Here is an 18,290-nt window from a genome sequence, read left to right on the forward strand (position 1 = left end):
TTGAACTGACAAAACATTCTTGATAATAAGAACGATTTTAAACATAAAAATTGTTTATGTAAAAAATTTATTTTCTGTCGGACTTTTTTTTAGTGCCGTGTATGGATTTCCAACTCCTTAAGTATATCCAATTAAAAAAAATGTTAATGGCAGCCTATATTAACAGACCATTTCAGATTATGAAAAACTTTATAAAATTTCTTACAAAGACATTTGTTCTTTTTTAAATGTAAGCATAACTGTTTAATCTTTTCCATGTTTTTCGCCTTTTTCGTGAAAAAATTACTCTGTTTTCCCTTTTTTAAAACTTCTTTTGGGCTGTGATCCCGGATATTTAAGTTTCATATTTTTATTACATACTTAAAAATGTTGCACGAAGCCTTGTATTGTTTCAAACAGCAAAACTCCACAAAGTGTTTCAGTTTCCGGTTCTCCATCACACGGGTCAGAGACTTTTGTGAAGACGTGTGCAACATCACCGGAAACGAGACTTCTTGCAACTGATTGTCAATCTGAAGAACAACAAATTCAAAAATTATTTTTTGGCAGATATTTTCTTCATTATTTTAATCAATCATTTCAGTAATCGCACCTGCATTCTGTGGACATGGCCTTGAAGATACGTGAAGGTCGCAGAGTTTCTATAGTGGAGCCATATTCCTGGAGAGTAGGTTCTTCGCAGTTTTCCAAAAAAGGGCTTGGTCATGTACATTTTTGAGAGATCAATCTGCAATTATAAAAATCAGAAGGTAAGAATATGATAGAATTGATGAGAAAGTAGATATTATAGAACCGTCTGTAGGCCTCGTTCTCATGCCACTATTGGCATTTTTTAACGATGCAACTACTTTTCTACTTTTTTGCAAAACTTAATAACATTAGGCGCTGCGCGCCTAAAAAAATACTTCCATAGCCTTTTAATACGTTGAGTCGCTGAAACCTCCTCCCATACTTTTTTTCTTTTCACCTCAATCTTCGCCACCCCCCCGCCCCCCCCACTCATACTTCTTCCTCCGCTACTTGTCTGTTTGCTCGCTTCCCTAGCTATATCTTCCCCTTCCCTACTCACACTTCTTCCCTCCCCTATCTTCCCTGTAATTATTTCCTCTTACTTCCCCTACTCACACTCCCCTAACTTTTGCCTACTTTCCACTCCACTCATTTCCCCTCACTTCTCCTACTTAACGTCCCTTCATTTTCTCTCACTTCGTCTACTTTCCCTCCCTCATTTCCGCTCACTTTTTCCACTTTCCCTAATTTCCTCTCATTTTCCATACGTCACCTACTTCCTTTCTCCCCATTTTCCATTATTTTGCTTACTTCCCCCTTTCTTATTCTGTCCTACTCCCCCTGGCCCTCATTTCCCTTAACTTTCCCTATGGTTTGACTCTTGACATCTCCGAATTCCTTTCCCATCATTTCCCCTCACTTGTCCTACTTAATCTCTCCTAATTTTTTCCTAGTTTCTACATCCCCTGTCATTACCCCTCGCTTCTTTTACTTACCGTCCCTTCATTTCCTCTCACTTCGCCTACTTTTCCTTCCTCATTCCGCCTCACTTTTCCTACGTTCCCTAATTTCCTCTCATTTTCCATACGTCACCTACTTCCTTTCTTCTTATTTCCCTTTACTTTCCTTACTTCTCCCTTTCTCATTTTATCGTACTCCTCCTCGCCCTCATTTTCCTTAACTTTCCCTATGGTCTGAACCCTCACTTCTCCTACTTCCTTTGCCATCATCTCCCCTCACTTCCCCTACTCAAACTCTCTTAATTTTTTCGTACTTTCCACTTCCCGTAATTATTCCTCAATTCTCCTACTTACCCCTACTTCATTTCCTCTCACTTTGGCTACTTTCCTTCCCTCATTTTCTTTCACTTTTCCTACTTTCCCTACTTTCCTATCATTTTCCATATGTCACCGACTTTCTCTCTCCTCGTTTCCCTTCACTTTCTCTACTTCTCCCTTTCTTATTTTGTTCTACTCCCCCTCGCCCTCATTTCCCGTAATTTTCCCTATGTTTTGACCCCTCACTTTTCCTACTTCCTCTCCCATCATTTCCTCTCACTTTTCCTCACTCCCGCTCTTTGAAAAAAGTCGTTAGACGGACGTTGTATATCCGACTGAAACTTTAAGGGTTTCTTTGCTTCTATGAGGGTTTCTTCGCTAAATTGGCTAAAATAATATTTCTGCTATCTCCAAGGGGTTTGAAAGGATTTTATAGGGCTCCAAAGCTTTTAGAGTATTTAAAAGATTCCAAAGGATTTCCGAGAATTAAAAAGATTTGAAGTCATTTTAAGAGATTTAAAAACATTTCATACGCGATTTTATAGGATATCCAAGGACCCTAAATGCCCAGAAAGAGAAAAATAAAAGGGGAAAGGGGAGAAAAGGAAAAAGAACAAAAGTAGGGAAAGGAGAAACGGTAAAGGGGAAAAGAGAAAGGGGAACGGAAAAGGAAGCTAATATGAGAAAAGGGAAAAGGGGAAACGGGTAAATGGTGAAAGGGAAAAGTAAGAGAGAGAGAAAGAGAGTGACAGAGAGATTTCTTGAGCCAGACCCTGCCCGGTCATGCACACCAAAAATACTTTATATGCCTCACGATCACATGATTCTTTTTAAGGAGGGTAGGACAAAAAGCATAGTGTGTATCAAGGGCGTATGGATATTTTGCCTCGTGTGCCTTCCTTGCGCCCTCGATACACAATGTACTATTGAGAAATTTCATTCGAGTTTTATGGGATTCCTAGGCAAGTGATATAAGGGAAACTAGGAAATGAAGGGGAAAAGAGCAGAGGGTGTGTAGGGAAAATTAAGGGAAGGTAAGTCGGGGAAGTATTAAACGTAAGTGGAAATGAGGAAAGAGAGAGAGAGAGAGTATAAGAATTAGGGGAAGAGAGGGCAAATAAGGGTTGAGAAAGTAGGGAAATTAAGGAGAAGTGAAGAAATTAGGGGCCGAAAGGAGGGAAAGTGAGGTGCAGGATCGCTAAGAGGATATGTGGACAGGGGAAATAGGAGAAGTAAGAAGAGGGGAACTGGTGGAAGTAAGAAGAAGGGATCTAGTGGAAGTAAGGAGATGAGTTTTAGCTGGGGAATTCAGGAAACAAGGGGAAGAAGGAGGATGTATGGGATAGGGTTAGAAAGGTATAAGAGAGGGAGTTTTGAACGACTTAATTAACGTCTTCATAGGCTACGAAATCCTTTTTTGTAGGCATACACACGCCTACTTTGACTACTTTTTAAAGAAGATATTGTTACAATAGGACAAGTTTCAATGTTATCTTAAAATTGAAATAAAATCTAATATACAGTAAACTTCCGCCTATTTTAGCGGTCTTGAAACGTACACGTTTGATCATTAAAATGCTGTGGGATGGCAACTCCACCACTAACTTCAGGTTACTTTTGTAAAGCGACGTTCCATGGCTGCTCGACCCTGTATCGATGAGAGCGCTGTAAACAATTTTTCAACTGCGCAAGTGCCGAAAAGCGCGGTGCTATTTGAAATAAACAAATACTATAAATAATAATACACATAAATATTTCAAACAAATTTAGATCTTTAAAAAATTAATTGAATTGAATCGAAGAAACAGCTAAGTTCTTTAAATAATTTATTGAAAATGTAATATTAAAAGTTTATATTTTGTAAATTTAAATAGACCCGAATTTTTCAGGGCAAGCACAGTTGAAAAAGTCTTGCTCCGTTAGCGCATTCGTGCATCATGCATGCCAGTGTATTCAAGTGTTTTTCTTTACGTAAAGCGTGATAAATATAAAATGCCCTTTAAAGAATACAATTTCCTAACTAATAATCAATATAGTCGAATCGAAAAACACACGAATAACTGGCGGAATAGTGAGTTTCGTAATTTAAAAAAAATTAGTTTTGTGTTTCAAAAGAACTGATAAGATTTTAAGAAGCTTCTATATCTCGAAACGTTCGAAAGGATTTCATGCGATTTTTTGGAAGATGTATATTGCATAATACCAGATTTAAAAAATAGTTATAATTCAATATAAAATTTAAAAAATTTTATGTCACTATTTTTCAAAATATATTCTACTATTGGAACTATATTAAATTTCTCAAAGGAGTCCGAGGCCTGCATTTTAATTGAAAATGCAAATATTAAACTCACGTCGATGAAGTTTTCAAATTGAGCTTTCTTTGCATCATTGACGTATTTGTTTTCAATCCAGGCGCTCAATTCCAGCGTCAGGGATTTCCACTTTTGCCCGATGAAAACCTCCCAATGGGCTGCAGAATCCATTACACTGGCGTACGCCAATTCTCTGCATTCCTCGTTCGAATTTGCCACCTTCAAAAGAAAATGTTTTAATATGTTTCCTTCGAAAGCAGAATTTTTTTAGAATTAAAAATTCAAATATTAAATCCAAACATGAATTTTTTCGCTTTGATGGATATTTTTTAAATTTGGATCCCTTCTAAGTTTTTAACTCCATTCAAATGTTCAGTTTTTGATCTGCTACAAAGGGATCACAGTCCGTTTCATAAAATTTTACATTTAAGAAAGAAAACAATTTTCTACAAAATTGTTGAATTTTCAAGCTGAAATTATGATTTTTTTAACAAAATAGTTCGGATTTCAACTAAAGAAATTAATTTTCAACTAAAATGATGAATCTTCAAACAAAAAAATGAATTTTTTACAAATTACTTTAACTTTTAACCTATTCGTTGAATTTTCTCAAACGAAAAGACGAATTTTTAACAAAATAGTTACATTTTCAATTAAAGAATTGAACTCTCAATTAAATTTTCAACCTTTCAACAAAAAAGTAAATTTTTAACAATATAGTTCTAGTGTTGACCAAGTGTTTGAATTTTTAAATTCTGAGTGACGAATGTAATAGCTGTTAGTTCAACCAAAAAAATATTTTATTTTGAAATAAAAAACAGTTGAACTAATCCAGTAAAGAAGAAATTCTAAAAAAGGTATAGTGGAATCTTTAACCAAAATATGATATTGTTACCAGAAGAGCTAAATTAAGAAAATTATTTTCGAAAAGTTAATTTTCTACCAAATAGTTGAATTTTCAACAAATCATAAATGTAAGCAATAACTTATTTTTACGTCTTTGTAAATTATCTGAGGTATATTTACCATTCAATTTTTGGTTAAAATTTGATATGTTTTAGTTAATAATGCAACTATTTGGTTGAAAGTTTATCTACTTTGTTAAAAATTAATTTCTGGATTGAAGATTCATCATTTTAGTTGAAAACTATTTTTTAGTCTTCGATCTTCTTGAATTTTTTTTCTCGTCCATTTTTCTCAGTAGAAAGTGCTGAAGTTGACTATCGATTTTTCAAAGTTAGATAACAAAAATTAATACAAAAATGACTAGAAAAATGACTAAAGAAATGGCGTTTCTGTTAGAAGGGAATTTCGCTCAACATTCACAAGATACCCATATGATATAAAAAGTTTTTAATGATACTGAATTTTATTTGTGAAGAAACATCTTCTATTTCGCTCCGCTGGGAATCAAACCACAGGTCTTCGGATTGCCGACAGGATTCTCTTACCACTAAGCTACTAGAGAGATCGAAAAAACGAATTTTTTTCCCGCTATACAGGAAAAAGTTTTCTGTGATAGGTAATAAATAATATTGTAATATATATTTCTGTAGTAATTTGAGGGGTATCTTGAATTGGTAGTGATAATAATACAGATTTCTTAAATCTTATGACTCGTATTACAGAAAACCTTGCCGTATGGCATACATGTGAAAAGATTGTACTTTCGATCTCTCTAATAGCTTAGTGGTGAGAGCACCTGACCTGCAATCGGAAGACATGTGGTTCTACTTTCAGCGGAGCGAAAGGCAAGATATTTTTTCACAAATAAAATTCAGCATTAAAATCTTAGAAAATGAAAAAAATTCTCAATTTGAGAGGTTTCTTAGATCGGTTGTGTGGATTTCTATTTCCAATTAATGTGATAAGTATTTTCATCCGATCGGTCAGCACCATCTGGCGATGATAATACAGATTTAAGTTTTTAACAATAAATAGAATCTTCAGTCATTCTGGATTTTTTAAGGATTTTTTACAATTCTAGGGTTTCGCAGCCCTGCGCAGAAATCCTTATAGTTTCGTTCGGGTGTCTGCCCGTCCGCCCATCCTATTTTTTTTAGGACGATATATTGGTAAAATGAGGGGAAATAGGGGAAATGTCGGATGTAGATGTGAGGGGAAATTATAGGAGGGTTAGATGTTTAAGTGTATAAAGTAGGAGCAATTAGAGGAGGGGAAGGAGAAGAACATACGGAAAATTAGGGGCGAGTAGTGGGAGCGAGGGAAAAGAGAGGAACTGGAAGTGGAGGGAAATTAGGGAGGAAAGTAGGTGAAGTGAGGATAAAAGAGCTAAGGGTAATTAAGGAAAGTGGGGGAAATGAGGATAGTGACAGTAGGGAAAATAAGAGGTGGTAAAGTGAGTGTAAATGGGGAGAGGCGAAGTAGGTGACATAATCATAAATTAGGGCTTGTAGAGGAAGTAAAAGAAAACGAGGCAAGGGGAATTAACTGTAAGTGAGAGGAGGGAAAGTAGATAAAGTAACATGAAATGATGGCAGTGGAAATAGGGGAAGTGAGGGGGAATATTATAAGTGGTTAGGTTTAAGGGGAGGGTAAGTAGGGGAAGTGGTAGGAAATGAGAGGAGATGTAGGTGAATAGGGATCATGAGGAAAGAGGAAGGAAAAAATAGAAGAAATGATTAGAAATAAAAATGAGTAGGTAAAGGGAAGTGAAGACTGGGAAAAGGAAGTAGGGGAAGGAGGTGTCAGTCTGTGGAGTTATGAGACGGAAATTAGAGGAGGAAGGGGAGCGAAGGTGTACTAATGGGAGGGGAAGATGGGTGAGAAGGGGTGTGGGAAGTATAGAAGGGGGAGGTTTTAGGGACCTAATAGACGTCTTAAACGGGCTATGAAACCCTTTTTTCGGAGCGCGGCATCTACTATGACTGATTTTTACTCACGAGGCTGAGACCAATTCCAGAAATGGCGAAGAAGACTTCCTTCTCGCTAACCTCTGGCTCAACAATGCTTCGTACTTTTAAGAAAATACTTTCGTCCTGAGTGAACATTAAAACCCGCTGTTCTCCTTCCATATAGCTCACCCAGTAAACAACAGATTTACTATTTTGTACTTGGTCCAATTTTAGGATTTCAATTTCAGCATCGCTGTCTGTGTCCTCATTGCTGCTGCCTCCCAAAACAGATAATTTGTCTTCTAATACGAGCTTCTTTGAAAGTGAGGTAGAAGAGCGTTTCAAAGTTCGAAAAATTACAGTTTCCTCTCCATAGCCGTCCTAAAATTATTTAAATTTCCATCATTTATATAATTAAATTTACGTAAAACGTGTTATGTTGATAATGGGTCTGATATTTTGAGAAATGAAAAAAAATCTGCCTTAGCCCGAATTTGAACCAGGAACGCTACTATGTATGAGTAGAGCGTTAATCAGTTACGCCACCGAGGTCTTAGCAGATCCTTTCTTCCTTCTCCTGTATCACATAGTGACGCGGGAATGCATTTCTTTATCTTGTGAAATTTCTTTTCAATGAATTCTTCAGTCTGAAGAATTTTCACCGATTTAGAATATAAATTTAATAAATTTAACATCATTTGCTTACATTTATATTATAATTCGGTAAAAATTCTTTAGAATGAAGTATTCATTAGAAAAAAGTTTCGCATAAAAGTTAACGCTCCGCTCATGAATAGTGGCGTTCCTGGTTCAAATCCGAGCCGAATAAAAATTTGTTTCTCGTGTCTTCAAATAGTAGATCAGTAATCGGCACTATTTAATATTTAACATTAAAAACTAATTAATTAAATAAACCAATTGTTATTTTTGATAATATAGGATAAACATTGGTAAATACCTTTGAGAACTGAGCTAAATATCCTTTGGTTTTACTGTTGTACACATTCCACATCAGCATTCTGTCTTTAGTTGGATCATCCCATGTATAGAGTAAACACTGTAAAGGATTCAGAAGCGTTGCTTGTCCTAAATTGATTTGATTGATTTTCAAAAACAGGTCGTTGCAGAGATTGTCTACTCTTACAGGCGCATCTCCATCTTGGAACTTTTGAAACGTTATTTTGAAAGGAGAACTGCTTCCTCCTTCGATATGAACGGTCAAAGCCGTCTAAAATATTTTTAGAACAATTATTAATAAAATTAAGTATCTAGAAAAGGTTCTCAAGAATTAAATATACTAATATTATTATTTAGAGCGTCAAATCAAACAGGAAAATGAACGGGAATTTGATTCAGTGATCAGGATTTTTCTTTCGAATGTACTAATATGCCGATTAAAAGTAAACTCATATATTTCCATAGTCTAATTCTAAATTCGAAGAGAAAATTTCAGTAAAAAATTATAATTGAGTTGAGCACAGAGAATTTCCGTAAATAATTATAATTTCTACTTCACAGTGCAGAATGTTGTAAATAAATATAATTCTGACTTTGGAACAGGAATTTTCGTAAAGAATTATAATTTTGGCTTAGAACAGAAAACTTTTCACATGGAACGGGAAGTTTTTGAAAATAATTTTTAATTCTCATTTATAAAGAAAGGGAACTTACAAAAAATCCCTCTTCCAATTCAGAATTTGTCGAATGTTGAAAATTCTTTGTAATTGCTACTTGGAACAGTAAATTTCCGTAAACAATTGTAATTTTTCTTGAGACAGTAAATTGTTAAAATGTAACGTGAATTTCGTACAGAATTATAATTTTTTCATAAAATAGGAAACTTTTTAAATGAAAAGAAAAATTATTTTAATTCCAATTTAGACAAAGGAATACACAAAAAAATAATATATAAAATTAAGAGTGCTAAATTTAAATATTGTATAAATAATAAGTGAACCATTTTTATTTTGAAATGGCTTAAAATGAAAGTAATTCAAAGTAAAGGGATTTATATATGAAAAAACGTTCAAATCCCACAATTCTAAATTTAAATGAAAGGGAAAGAATTATGGTACTTAATTATTTGCCAAATCGAAAGATTAACTCTTCTATTCATTCCATTTCTAATTAATTACAGGCAGGAAAATTTGTTGTCTTTAAGATTTTTTTTCAATCGGAAACGAGGAAATTTTAGTTCTCAATTTTTGTTGAATTGGCAAAAGAACACTGTCATTTTTTTAATTTTCATCGAGTACGCAAGGAGAAATTATTGTTCTCAATATTTTATTTGATGTAATAATTAATTTATTGTAATTTAAAGGAGGTTACATTTTTATTGAGTTGGAGGGGAGGGAATTTTCGTTTTCAATATTTTTAGAATTGGAAGAGGCCCCTTTTTTGTTTCTGTCATGATTATCGAGTTAGAAGGGATAACATTTTTTTCCGAATTGAAACATGCTATTTTTATCTAAACATTTTTATTTAGTTTAAGGGGACACTTTTTTATTTTCGATTTTTTTTCTGAATTGGAAGAGCATTTTTTTAATCTGAATTGGAAGAGGCCGTTTTTTGTTTTTAGAATTTTTATTACGTTGAAAAGGGAAACTTTTTATGTGTAATCATTTTTCTGAATTGGAAGAGGGTAATTTTTTGTTTTTAACATTTTCATCGACTTTGAAGGATTAAACTGTTGGTTTTTAAGTTTTTCGCAGTTGGAAGAGTCACTTCTTTTGCTTTGAAAATTTTTTATGCAAGGGAGGAAATTTTGGTTATTAATGTGTTTCCCATATTGGAAGAGGGTAATTGTTTCTGTTAACATTTTTATTGAGTGAACGGGGGTAATTTATATTTTCAATTTTGTACTGAATTGGAAGATGGACATTTTTTATTTTAAACATTTTGAATTATGTTAGTTGAAAGGGAGGAATAAATTAATTTAGAGCTATAATATTGATAGCGTCGATGTACATTCTTTAAGCAGAATGATTGAACTGTTCAATTGATTAAAATTAAAAAAATTTCAGTTTAATCACAGTTTAATTTAAAATTGGAAAGTGTTAAGCTTCCATTTTATACGTGCAAATTATTGGGACTTTGCATTACAAATTTCTTATACAAATTTTTTATAAGCTTCAATTGTAGAAGTTTAAAATTCAAAAGAGATTAAATTTGTGTACTTCAAGATAGTTGTGCCAAAAGTCAGATATCTGAAAAATATTTTTTTCTATGATTTTAAGAATCAAATTATAGCTGATGTCATTTCAAATAAAAACATGTTTATGAAAAATATTTAAATTCCCAGCAACAAAAAAACAATGAATTTTAACCATGTCTTTTGCAATTGAATTTTTTCTTACCGTCGCTTCTTACCAATTTTTGAAAAATTCTTGCATTCTAACAAATGACGGTTTTTTTCGGGAAAAAAATCTCTAAAAATCTATTGTTTTCAATTTTTAAATAACTAAATAATCTTGAAATATAAATATTTGTTTCAAAAATGTTTTTGTTTTAATTGTTGTAACGATTCTATTTACCGAAAAATCTACTTTTAATATTGGAAACAGCAGAGTTGTAGAGAATGTTTTCCCGAAAAAAGCCGTCATTTGTTAAAATGCAATCATTTTCCAAAAATTGGCAAGAAGCGACGGTAAGAAAAAATTCAATTGCAAAAAACATGGTTAGAATTAATTATTTGTTGTTGTGAATTTAAATATTTTTCATAAAAATAATGTTTTTAATTTAAAATGACATCAGTTATAGTATTTTGATTCTTAAAATAATAGAAAAATTATTTTTTTCCAAATATCAGACTTTTGGCACGACAACTGAAATATTTTTCCTCAATTAAAACGGTCACCCTTAATTTTAACTATTTCTAATTTCGAATTTTTTTTTGAAATCCCAGAAACTGACCAAGTTTTTACTGCATAAATGGAAATTTGTGTAATACGAACCCCGTTATCCATTCGAAGTACAGTTTTGGCAACTGCAGTCATATCAAAATGCTGAGAAACTAGTTGACTATTCTTCCATTTGACTCGCATCTTCATAGATTCTGTGTAGGGCCAAAAGGCCATCCCCTGCCCGGGAAGCAAATCGTTCCACAAATCAGCCTCCTCATTTTCTTCCATGAACCTCAAAGCCTTTTTCGTATTGTTACTGATGAAAAAATATGGCAAAAAGGTGACGATTTTGGTAAAAACAGGAGCCAAGTGGGAAATTGAACTTTCTGAAAGGATGCGATATTTCCTTCGCCTCTCAATATCCTTGCAAAGGATGAGGGACATTGAACTTATTCCGTCCAGGTTAAAGGATGGAGACCATCCTGATTGTTGGGCTTTGAGTTTTATCACTCGTTTTCTTCTCTTTTCCTTCTGGGAGAAAACAACGAGCTCGTTTTCCGGGATCTCGTACATCACATTCATGTGCGATTCCTGTAGGATATAGAAGAATCACATTTTAAAATGATAAAATTGTATTGCAGGGATTACAGTCCATCCTCTTTTTTCCCTTTTCCCCTTAAATTAGAAAAATCACTTAAAACACGTAATTCAGAAAATTTCGACCCAATAAATCCCTTTGCCCTTTTTTTTACAACATTTTGATTTATCTTTAGAGTTTCCAAGTCCCGGGCAGAAATCAGTGTTAGGTAGTAAGTTGCTCCAAGTAACTAAGTTACTGAAAAGTTAAGTTATTCGTAACTTTTGGGGTAACTTTGTTACTATTTTTAATAGTAAATTGTAACGTAACTTAATGGCGATTTCTGCAGTAACCTGGAACTTTAATTATTTTTTTATCCTAGTTAATTTGTGTGTTTTTTGTTGTATATCTTCTATCAAGAGAAGTTTATGGAAAAGTTATGGGTACAAAATGAATCTCTTTTGATCGAGGTTTCAGCTATTTTGTTTGAAATTTGTCTTTTTTGGGTAAAGTCAACTGTGAATGATTCCTAATTAAAATCTTTTTTTGTTTAAATAATATGAAATAATTTATATTTTTCATTAGGAATTCATCTAGTTTGGTTAACAAATTTAATTACTTGGTTGAAAAATCATGTATTTTGGCTGACAATTCAACAATTTATAGGGGTTTTTTTTTCTTTTTTGGTTCAAAATTCGGCATTTTCATTAGAAAATGTATCTCGTTTAATAAAAAAAGTCTTTTTCTTTGAAAATTCAACTATTTTGATAGAAAATTAATCTGATTTGATTGACGATTCAGCTATTTGGTTGAAAATTTATCTTTTTTCGCTGAACTCAAATATGTCTTATTTCAAATTAAAATCTTCTTTGGTAGAAAAAACACCAACTATTATATTTTATGTTGAAAATTCATGTATTTTGTTAAAAATTCAACTATTTTGGTAAAAAGTTCAAGTATTTGGTTGAAAAATAACGATTATTTTTGTTGAAAATATTTGTTTTTGATTTAAAAATGCATTCTTTCGTAAAAAAAAAATCTGTAGAGGGTCCAGCTATTTTGTTGAAAATTCGTTTTTTTTCTGGTTGGAAATTTAACGGCTGAGTTAAAAGTTAAACTACTTTGTTAAAAAGTCAGTTGTTTAGTCAAAGATTCATAATTTTATTTAAAAATTCATCTCTGGTTGAAAAATTATTTACTATTTTGTTTCGAATTAATTTTTCTTTTAGCTAGAAAATTCAAAGATTTGGTTAGAAAATGAAAACATTTGATAAGAAAATTAACTTTTTTTAGGAAATTTAAGTCTTTCCTTGAAAATTCTTCTTTTTTTGTTGGAAATATAAAAACTTGATTGAAAGTTGATCTACTTCGTTAAAAAGACTGCTTCACTCATAGGTACACAATATACTATTTTATGAATTATCATTCTAGTTATTTGTATAAATTATAAAATTAGGAAAATAAGGAGATTTTTCACGAAAATAGGGGAATAAATTGTATTTAATGCATTTAATATGGAAACTCATATTACATTCAAATTGAAACGCTTCAAATTCCTAATTATTCAAGTGAAAATATTGCATTTTAAACAAAATAAATGAATTTCCAATTAAATAGTTGAATTTTGAAATGAAAAGATTAGTTTTCAACAAAGAAAATTAAACTCTTAACAAAAAAGACGATTTAAAAAAAAACGTAAATATTTTCAACTGAAATTATAAATCTTCAGAAAAAAGATGAATTCAACAACAAATATCATAACTGATATTTCGACACAAAAAATATTTTAGTTTTCAATCATAAATAGTTTTCATCGACCAAAAATGACGAACTTCCAGTAAAAAAGGTGATTTTCAACCAAAAATTTGTATTATTAAAGGAATTGTTACATTTTTAAAACAAAAAGACAAATCTTTAACCAAGAAAGATTTCTCAGCCAAGATTGAAAACAATTTCAACGGAATTGTTAAATTTTACAGCCAAAAAGACGATTTGTCTAAAGAACAGTTAAATTTTCAACCAAATAGTTGAATTTTCTACCAGGCTTTGGAAGTTTGTAGCCAAACAGGCAAATTTATTTGAAATAGGTGAAATTTTCTACCTGAAAGTATGAATTTTCATTTAAAAAAATACAATTTCAAACAAATATTAAGTTTTCTACCAAAAGAGATGAATTTTATGCCCGAAAAGACGAATTCTTAATAAAAAAATTTGAATTTTCATCCAAGAAGGATGACTGTTTTACAAACTTATTAAATTTTCAGGAAAATAATTAACTTTTTAACCAAATGGTAAAACTTTGAACCAAAAAAGATGAATTCTCATCCAAAAATGTAATAGTTAATATATTAACCAAAAAGATTTTAATTTTAAATAGAAAACAGTTGAATTCAAGCAAAAAAGATCAATCTTTAACAAAATAGTTGAATTTTAAACGAAAAAGATGAATTTTCAATAAAAAGAGATGAATTCTCTACGAATTCAACAGAAACTGATGAATTTTTTTGTAACAGAAAGTTTATTTTCAACTCAATAATATAATTTTATACTAAATTGGTTCAATTTTTAACCCAAAAAGACGAATGAAAAAAAACAGTTGAATTTTTAATTAAAAAGGATAACCCTTTTACAAAATTCTTGGATATAAAAAGATTAACTTCTCAACCAATAATAACATTTTTAACAAAATTAAAAATAAATTCTGAACGAAAAAGATTTTAATTTTACATAAAAAACAGTTGAATTCAAGCAAAAAATATAAATTTTTCACGAAAACGTAATAGTTGATATTTCTATGAAAAAAGATTTTTTTATTAAAAACAGTTTAATTTATTTTCAACGTAATATTTGAATTTCCAACCCAAAAATACAAATTTTCAACCAAAAAGTTAACTTTAATCCAAATACTTTAATTTTCAACCATAAAAGATTATTTAGTCAAGAAAGAAAAAAAATGTGAACCAAAAAAGAAGAAATTTCTACCAACAGAGATGAATTTTCAACAAAAAAGTTCATATTCAACCAAATTGTTCAAGTTTCTATCACATTAATTAAATTTTCAATCAAATAATACAATTTGTAACAAAAGAAGATGAATTCTTAACCAAAAGTATATTAGTCAACTTTTCAACCAAAAAGTATGAATGAAAAGTATCTTCTTGGATTCTATTATTCAGATCGTACTTAAGTGGATAATTAAGGAAGGAGGAAAAATATGGGAATAGAGGAAAGTCTGTGAAGCCTGCGAAAAATAAGCAGGAATGTGCATTCATTTTCAATACTTTTAAAATATGTAATAAAGTACGTAAAACAGCGTGTCAGAGAAAACTATATTAGTTGCAGTTATACAAAAAAAAATCTTGGAAATCGAAAATAATATTTAAAAAAGTTAGCAAACTGCTTATTTAAGAAATTGTTATCTTGATAATTTTGTTTATTTCCATGAATAATATTTGATTTAAATTTCTTATTTTTAAACTTGAATTTTTTTTAGCTATCATTAAAAAATGTTTTAAACATATGAGAACTTTCTACTGATCAAAATGCTTTGTAAATAGAATTAAACATTTAATCAAACAAAAATAGGATAAGCAAGTTTTTAAAAATATGTTTGTTTTTTGCAAATTATTTATTTATAGCTTACTTAGAAAAATACTTTCAGCTCAGGGTTCAATATTGAAACGAATACACTAGAAAAAAAAATGAATGAGAATAAGGAATCAAAATCTATCTTCTGATAAAAATACTTTTAATAAATTCAAACATGAGCATTTTTCCATTCTGTTGTATTAAGGATCATTCAAAAATTACGTATCGCGTTTTTCTTTTGTTTAAATAAAGATAAGAATATAATAGCCGTGATGTGAACAGTGATACAGCGATATGGAAAAAAGAAAAACGCGTTACGTAATTTGTGAATGACCCCTTACTATTTTTCAATCTTTAGTCTTCGTAGATTTTTTTCTAATCTATTTTTATCAGAAAATAGTACTGAAGTGTTCAAAAGTTTTTCCAAGCTACCTAAACAATATTGAAAAGCAAAAGTTACAAGAAAACTTGTCGAAGGAAAGGTGCTCCTGTTAGAGGGCACTTTTGTAACTTCCGTTTAATTTTCACGAGATATCCATATGGTATAAGAAGTAGCACTATCCCTAACAGTGAACTAACAAAGAATTTTGATTTTTAAACTTACCCTGATACTGAGAGGTAGGCCAGTCTTATTTACAATCCAATACTGTGCATAAATATCAACAACCCAATTTGTAAGTCTATTCAGTTCAACACACAACAGAAACGGTTTCGTAAAATCTGATTCACTATCGCTAAACATTTTTACACACTTTTTCTCCAAATTGGACGTTAATTGAAACGACCCACTCCATTGAGTGCCCAGGTAGTTTTGAATCTGTGAAAAATGTTAAATGATTGTACCAGTTGCAAAGAAGAAATTTTGGAAGTGAGGAAATTTCTTTCAAAGTACCTTAAAAATAATCTGTGTAGCACTGTTGCACTTTATACAATACACGCTAGTTCTCTCTCCTGGTTCAATTCTCATTTCGTAGTCAACACATGGTATGCTTATATCTATCACAAAAGGCAACTTATTTTCGAATATAAGAGGCGGTAACATTCTTATCAGGTACTCTGGAACTTGACTGTTTGTATGACTCCCGGTTTGACGCTTCGAGCAAATCACCTTTACTCCAAACACAACCGAAGAGTCATTTTCCTTTTCTTTACAATAAATATCTTTAGGAACATATAAATCATCACTCAATTCTCTCCAACAAAGTCCTTCCTCACTGACTTCGTACTTTCTATCACTTCAATTTCAATTCAGAAAAAAAGATTTTTATTAATTTTTAATCTGTATTTCTTTGCAAGTTTAGTATGATGGGTTAAAAAACATCCATTTTTAATAAGGAAGGATGCACCTTAATTAATAGAGATAAGTGATTTTAAGTACAGGTCTCTAAATTCGTTTTCGTTTTCTCTATAATTTGAGATTATTTACAAACTACAATAATCTTAACACATGATCAACAATGTCACAAACACACAAAATAACTTTTTCCCGTCAAATTTACCAATACAGTCGTATTCCTCTTGTAAATCTATACAATTTTTATCCAGTGCGATTTTCTCTAACATCAAAATTTTGAAAGTTATTAATTGTTAAAAGCATACACAATATGTTTTGTATTGTTGAATGTTATATTTTCAATTGTTTTTATAAAATACGTTTTATGATGTATCGAGCAAAACTTTTCCAGCAGAAACTTGGCTTGGTTTCAGTTTTATAATTTAGTTTCCAGTGCAACGAAGTGTATAATAGTTTGTCTATTAACAGAATACTCCGAAGATCAGAAACAAATTAGATCCACTAAATATGAAAAAAAAGATTACATCACTAAAAAGTCATTTGACTTCTTTATTGGCCTTGACTCTTATTTTCTATTGCATAATATAAAATTTTACATTTCAACTTGCTTGAAGAAAATGAGATATGCCAAAATATTTTCAGGAAGTAAGCGACACAATAAACTCATGAAAATGAACCAATCATTGTGCTGAACAAGATGTTTCTCTTACGAATACTTTCAATAAATCTGTTACAATGACCTAGGAAGAGACGGAACAAGTTTTGCAAGTCGTGGATGATCACCGAAAATCGTCTGCACATGCAGAAACAAAAACGATTGTAAGTCGGTTTACAATGGATTCAGAAAGTGAGAAAACAAGAGACAATAAGACCATTAACATGCATCAATGATTGTGCTGAACGTGATATTCCTCTTGCAAGAACTTTCAATGAATCTTTTACAAATATCACAGAAGAAAAGCAACACCTTTTTAAAATCGGAATTAATCACCGAAATTCGTTTCCGGATGCAAAAAAAGATGACAAATCGGTTTAAAGTGGATTCAGAAAGTGTGTAAGTAAGAGAGATAATAAAATAATTAAAATGCAACAATCATTGTACTGAACGTGATACTCGTGCTGCAACTACTTTCAATTAATCCCTTAAAAGGATCAAAGAAGCGAAGCACCCAATTTTAAAAATGGTAGATCATCAGCGAAAATCGTTTCCAAATACAAAAAAAAACGATTGCAAAACGGATTAAGATGGTATTTAAATCGTAGAGGATCACGGAAAAACCGTTTCCAACTGCGAAAGAAAAAATATTGAAAATCGATTTGAAATGCGCTCGAAATATATGGAAACAAGAGAGACAATAAAATCATTAAAATGCAGCAATGATTGTGCTGCAAGTGATGTTCCTCTTGCAAATAGTTTCAATAAATTCCTGACTAAGACCAAAGAAGGGAAGCAACGAATTATTTTTATCGTAGAGGGTCACTGAACACCGTTGTTCCCAGATGCAAAAAAAAAACGGTTGCAAATCCGCTTAAGATGGATGTAGAAATTATAGAAGCAAGAGAAACAATACTATTAAAATTCATCAGTGATTGTCCTGAACGAGATGTTCCTCTTGGAACTACTTTCAATATATCTGTTACGAAGAGCAAAGAAGAGAAGCAAGTCATATTTTCGCCTACACTGTTGACTCATATAGCGCGCTTCTCAAAACGATCAAACGCTAAGCGCTCAAGATTTTAACTTGACTAATTAATCACTTCTTTAAAGGCAGAAATAGTACCCAAAGTAACATTAGTAACTAGTGCGCGCATGCCGATAATAACATTCTACCCTTCGTAAGAAGGTTGAACGCTAAGCGCTCAAGATCAGCGAATAAAACCAATCCTAGTAACTTTAGCGACAAAAGCGATGTCACTATAAGAATCACGCATGCTTTTTAGGCCATTAGCAAGTGAAAGCTTGGCACCTCCAAGAGCGCCGATGATAAGGACGATCAATTTAACAGAATATTCCGGGTACAATCGTTGCAAC

At 31.7% G+C, this 18,290-nt stretch overlaps 1 protein-coding gene across 1 annotated transcript in view; it reads right to left on the minus strand.

Annotated features, from left to right (window-relative positions):
• LOC117167588 (vacuolar protein sorting-associated protein 13C-like) overlaps positions 1-18,290 on the minus strand; it is a 94,465-nt gene that overhangs the window by 21,150 nt on the left and 55,025 nt on the right. Inside the window, exons 35-42 of the mRNA XM_033352642.1 lie at positions 15,857-16,199; positions 15,569-15,781; positions 10,911-11,390; positions 7,916-8,185; positions 7,006-7,338; positions 4,142-4,321; positions 593-727; positions 361-512 (exon numbers count right to left, since the gene is read on the minus strand). Coding sequence (XP_033208533.1) covers positions 361-512; positions 593-727; positions 4,142-4,321; positions 7,006-7,338; positions 7,916-8,185; positions 10,911-11,390; positions 15,569-15,781; positions 15,857-16,199 — 2,106 coding nt within the window. The remainder of the gene's footprint in view (positions 1-360; positions 513-592; positions 728-4,141; positions 4,322-7,005; positions 7,339-7,915; positions 8,186-10,910; positions 11,391-15,568; positions 15,782-15,856; positions 16,200-18,290) is intronic.

The sequence above is a fragment of the Belonocnema kinseyi genome, chromosome 2, assembly GCF_010883055.1.
Source record: "Belonocnema kinseyi isolate 2016_QV_RU_SX_M_011 chromosome 2, B_treatae_v1, whole genome shotgun sequence".
Taxonomy (NCBI): Eukaryota; Metazoa; Arthropoda; class Insecta; order Hymenoptera; family Cynipidae; genus Belonocnema; species Belonocnema kinseyi.